This window comes from Asparagus officinalis, chromosome 3 (assembly GCF_001876935.1).
Source record: "Asparagus officinalis chromosome 3, Aspof.V1, whole genome shotgun sequence".
Taxonomy (NCBI): Eukaryota; Viridiplantae; Streptophyta; class Magnoliopsida; order Asparagales; family Asparagaceae; genus Asparagus; species Asparagus officinalis.
The window spans coordinates 45204309-45209704 of record NC_033796.1 but is presented as its reverse complement, the minus strand read 5'-3'; the positions used below and the strand labels follow the sequence as shown (position 1 = coordinate 45209704).

The 5396-nt window shown below is 33.4% G+C and overlaps 1 protein-coding gene across 1 annotated transcript; it reads left to right on the top strand.

The window, feature by feature from the left end:
* Positions 3051-4823, top strand: LOC109832257. The gene is made up of 5 exons (XM_020399681.1): positions 3051-3333; positions 3546-3617; positions 3730-3812; positions 3894-4099; positions 4607-4823. The coding sequence occupies exons 1-5, from the start codon at positions 3173-3175 to the stop codon at positions 4688-4690; spliced, it is 606 nt and encodes a 201-aa protein (XP_020255270.1). The 5' UTR covers positions 3051-3172; the 3' UTR covers positions 4691-4823.

Here is a 5396-nt window from a genome sequence, read left to right as displayed (position 1 = left end):
CTCGTTGGTTTGTCGGTTCGTGCCGAGCTGAGCAAAAGGGACCTATAAGCAATTTTATATGCCTACATCAATCAAGTTATAGCATAAAGAGTTATCGATCCAATGAGGAAGGTGTATTGTAGGTAAAAATTAGAATCGGTTCTTATGTTGTGTGCGTGACAATTAGGAGTGATAAAAATTATGGTTGTGGAGAGATATGAGGAATGGTTGTTGTGAATATATGCAAGTGACAATAAATTGAATTTTAAAGGAGAGAAGAAAGAATCAAAGAATAAAATAAAAAGCAAGAAAGAGAAAAATCAAGAAAACAAAAGATGGAGGGTTCAATTAAAGATATGAGAAATCTAGAATTGAATCCCCTAGCTAATCTCAATTATTAAATACAAACTATTCTCTTTTTGTCATATTTTACTTTAGATTTATTAAGCATAGACTATCAAACTATTTAAGGAAAGTATAACCTATCAAATTATCATCTAAGTCAAAATAAAAATCATGATAAGAACAACAACAAGATAGTAATCCTAGAATTCATAAGTATAACCTATCAAACCACTCAAGATAAGCATAGATTATTAAATTCTTCTTCTATCAATTAGTTCTCTGGTTGATTATCCTATACATGATCATTTTAAGTGTAAGAAAATAATTTGCATAACATAAAGGAAATTAGACTAGTTTCATACAATTCTAAGATTCCTATAAGAATTAATTTCACATCTTAAGAAATAAAAACAAGAAGAAAAAAACTAATTACAAAAAAAAGAAAAATCTAAACTATGAACAAGAAAATAAATCTACTCTACAAATTAAAATGCAAAAAGGAAATAAAAAGACAAGAAAATAAATCTACACTACAAGCATGAATGTAAATCTAACTAATAAGCAATAATAAAGAAATTACTAAAAAGAAATAAAAGAGAAAAATAAAAGAAATACAAACTTCCAAATAATTCTTCATCATCCAACAAAGAGAAGAAATATTTTAAGTGGTAAATAAATTATTTTATTAATTGTAACAAAAGTTACAAATTTGTATGACTTTCTCAATTAAGAGTGGCTCTCCTCTCCAAATGGAGTTACAAAAATTTTCACACCCTTAACCCCTCACTCTCTATCCTTATTTATAGTAAACATCAGTGAATGTGAGCCTTTGGATCAAAATCTTATCCAAAACAATCCATTTTCAGCCTTTGATGCATAACAGAATGTCTGACATTGATGCAGGCATCGATGCTAGCATCGATGCTCCAATAAAATTTTGACTTCACGGTTGGCTTCGTCTCGTCGAGATAGGCGATTTTTATATATTATATGTTAAATCCCGCCTTCCGGATTGGGAGATATCGTTGTTTCTTTGTGGCCAATCATCTTGAATATATTTTTTTCATATTTGAATTTTTTTTATTTTCTCCGGCTTCTACAAGCTACTCGGTTTGATTCTGGGCTTGGGCTTTTTGGCTCTTGCTTGTGTTCTTCATTTAATTCATGGGTTTTTGTTGAGAGAAGAGATCTTGGGTTTTATTCTTGATTAACCTGCAATTAAAGATAAAAATTGTTGAGAGAAGAGATCTTGGGTTTTATTCTTGATTAACCTGCAATTAAAGATAAAAATAATTATTAGTTGTATATTTATTCATGTAAAATAAATAATGAGGGCATAAAATTATAATAAAAATGTGATTATCACCAACACAACTAACCCTTGATAAAATGGCGCAGGCTTGTCTGGTGCATACGAACCTAAAGTTGCAAGTGACATGTTTGGCAGGCCAGCAACAATTAGCACAAAACAAACTAATGAAGTTTGCTTGGTTAGAATGCAGGTTAGAGTCTACATTATGCATTTAAGTTGCTAAAGACTTTGTCTCAAGAACTAAACATCTAAGACGCGTAGAGAATTTAGCTAAGCCATTAAGAAAAAATTTGGATCCGCTCTATTTTTCTCTTTGAGTGTAAATATACGACTAAAATCATAATTGTCTATTAATATATATGTAGGACTCATGCTAAATATAAATATCATAATATTCTCCCTTAATTGTGACGATAATGTGACTGCTACAAATCATAATGAGGGTGTCTGTGCACCTAATTAAACTTCAAACAGCCATAACTTTTGATATGGACGTCCAATTGAGGTAAGGAGGAGTCTGCTGAAATTTTTTTTTTTTTTTTTGAGCTCTACAATATAGGAGACAAGTGAAATTCATTTGAAGTTGTTTTCTAAGCACAACATACATCAATTCAAGCAGTTTTCAGGTTGTTAGTGTTAATGGGCTCGTACTTCAGCTATCTTGTGTTGTTTTATAGCAGGATTTTGTTTAGCCGAAACCATTCGGCTATTCTTGTTTAGGCATGCTACGGTTTTCATCGCTTTAGGTTTTGGTTTTATAGTCATCAAGTAAATTATTTTATCTCAAGATTATTGAGCTCTGAAAGTGTTTCCTATGATGCATTTTTGCTTTGCACTTATTTTTGCATGTAAATTATATTTATGTACTTCTTTCTCAGATTCGATAGAAGGTCCAGATTATATTTGTAACTAACTTGTCTCAAATGCTCTTAAATAGAATCATTCTTGATTCCTTAAAAAAAACTATAAAAATCATACTTATTCACTGAAAAATAAATTACTTTTGAGTAAGAAAAATTTAACAGTGACTCTCATGCCATAGTTCCAGGGGGTTATGTGGGGTAATGCTAAACTAAGCAAAAAATTAATCGTTAATACACAACCAAAATATTCTTACTAGCTCAATGCCGAGAAGCTGTATCGCCCAAAAAGCCTATTTGACAGTCTGATTACTTTAGGTAGTTTTTGTGCCTAATTCTTACTTTTCCTAGATGTACACACATTACCTATTATGATACTGTAAGCTGTTGCTTGCAAGGATTCATATAACGAGGCCAAATTGCAACTCACCCTTATTTTTCCCTTGAAGGGATTGCTTACAAAACCAACTCACTCTTTTCATCCACGCAAAAAATCTCTGCTTTTAAGTGCCGTGGCCGGGACACTGTTTAACGTTCTCAAAATGCCGTGTTAACAAACACGCAAAATATTGTGTGAAGGCAATCTTTCATCAATATTTGAGGTTTCTATATATATAAAGAGAGCTATTTCTCTATGTCCTAAATTCAATTCCATCTTCAAAATTTAAAATTCTAGATGAGTAACTTCTCGAAGATGTCATTGATCAAATCATTCGCTTCTTATTGCCGGCAGAATTTGCATCTCGCAGGCCTCAACCGATCACAATCTAAGGAAATCAAGGCTCATCTCTCCGGCGGAATTGCTTCATTGCTACATGCTCAATCCAAGCCAAAGATGTAACGTTCATATGTCTTTCTTTTTATCCTTTTTAGTTATATGTAGGTTAAAACTTTGGCTATAATTGATAGCAAAAGCTTCCTTTGATGCAAATTTTTTTGCCAAATTGTTCCAATTAGTTGCGCTATTTGAAAAGGATATGCAGTACATGAACTAACAATGCCAACTTGATCAGGTTCGACTAATACTGACATCTTAAGTCCATTTATAGGGGGATTACTAACGCTAGGGACGACTCAAATCCACCTTCGCCGCCTCCACCTCGATTTCCTTTCTATATTTGGTATTGTCTAATTAAACTTTGAATCTGGAATTGTGTTTCCCCCCTCGGTTATATTTACATGTTCATTGATATATACTTAGACTCTAATTGAAGGGATTATACTGTTTTACAGGGCAAAATGGATATTGGGTACAGCTCTGACAATAATTCTACCCTTTTGGCGGCAGAAATGGAGAAGCCTATTGAAACTTGAAGGTACGTGTACGATGAAAGATTGCTATATACAACCCCATAGCCATAGAAAATTGAAAACACCAGTATGCATTGCAAATTTAGGTGAAGTTGAAATGGTGGCTGGGGCAGTGGATAATGTAGCGAAGGTAGTGGAGGAAGTTGCAATGGTGACTGAAAAGATGGCTGAGGATGCTGCAGAGAGCTTACCAGAGGATGATCACAAGCTCAAAGATGCACTCGTCTGTATCGAAAATGTATCGAAAAAAGTTGTTGAGGAGGCCCATCTTACGCAAGACATTATTCATAAGGTTCGAAATCTACAACAATCCTAGATTATATTAGTTTGCTTCGTCCAAAGCTAACGTGTCGGTATATAAAGCTAAAATTTGGATCACAATTTACTCTTGATTATATCTCGAAGAAAGTAATACGCAAAAGAAAATGCACCTAAAAGAACAAAGGAAAAAGAAACAAATAGTGAAATAACAATAATTTGGGATGAGCATAACTATTTCTAATACAATAAGGTTTTTTATGGATTCTCTTCTGTAGTATGTTGTGTTTTGACATGCAAAAGTAGAAGAAAGTGTACGTAATGAATTTCTGAATTTTTACTTGAAGCAATCAAACTTCAAGTTGGCATTCATCAACCTTTATACAAGCAGATTGTGTCCCTATGGTTTGAATGTGATCCAATAAGAGTTAAACCCAACAAAAAATTGAGATGAAATAAGTGATACAAATTGGATTAAGCTAATACTTAGAAGAAACAGCTTTAACGATGAATATGATTGTGTTTAATTTGGGTTGTGCAGGTGGATGATTTGAAGGAGGAAGTGGAGACGCTGATAGACCCCATTAAGGAAAGGGAGAAGCGGCAAGAAAGACACGAGAAATAGAAATTATGTAGTGTTTGTGAATTCGTTAAGGAACAAGTGTTCAATTATTTATTTGCTGTATATAATTGTGATCATCGCAAGTCAATTGTATTTTTATGCTTGTGATTATCACCAATCAGATCATCTTTTTGAATGTTTTCTGTTATTCATGATGTCATTGATTATACAAATCAATCCAACACTTTGCTTCCCAAAATGAGCATAACAAAAATTTACAAGAGTTTGTCACACTTCCATCATGTGAGAACCGATAACATACACAATTGTCCATAATTGCATCCAAGGGGAACTCAAAAGTTCAAAAGAGCCCCCTCTATTCTTCAAGCCGCGCGCTTGCCTGCTATACCAAAACTACCTCTGCATCTTTTCAAACATCTGAGGCTTCTATTTTATCGATTTTCATATAATTCTTCGTAATTTACCATGCTTATCGAATTTTGTAAATAGTAATTATGAGAGAGGGTGCAGAATAACTGAGAGAGACGTCAAGGTCTACAAATTTGCAAGGATATCTTCTGCAATAACTCGGAGAAATTAAAATCTATCAATTTCCGAGTATCTATTCTATCTGTAATACCGTTGTCTAATTTGTCTCTGTTTTATGACTGAGAAATGTGAGACCCCCAACTTAGTCCCACATCAGAAAAAGTGTGAAAAGCTGTGTAGCTAAATAGGTAAGCCGAAGACTCAAGTGTAACATCGGCTA

Excerpts from the sequence above, each read along its gene's own strand:
- LOC109832257 (XM_020399681.1), top strand. The coding sequence starts at position 3,173 with ATGAGTAACTTCTCGAAGATGTCATTGATCAAATCATTCGCTTCTTAT. Across the intron at positions 3,618-3,729 it reads CGATTTCCTTTCTATATTTG|GGCAAAATGGATATTGGGTA; the intron begins GTATTGTCTAAT and ends ACTGTTTTACAG. Across the intron at positions 4,100-4,606 it reads CGCAAGACATTATTCATAAG|GTGGATGATTTGAAGGAGGA; the intron begins GTTCGAAATCTA and ends TGGGTTGTGCAG.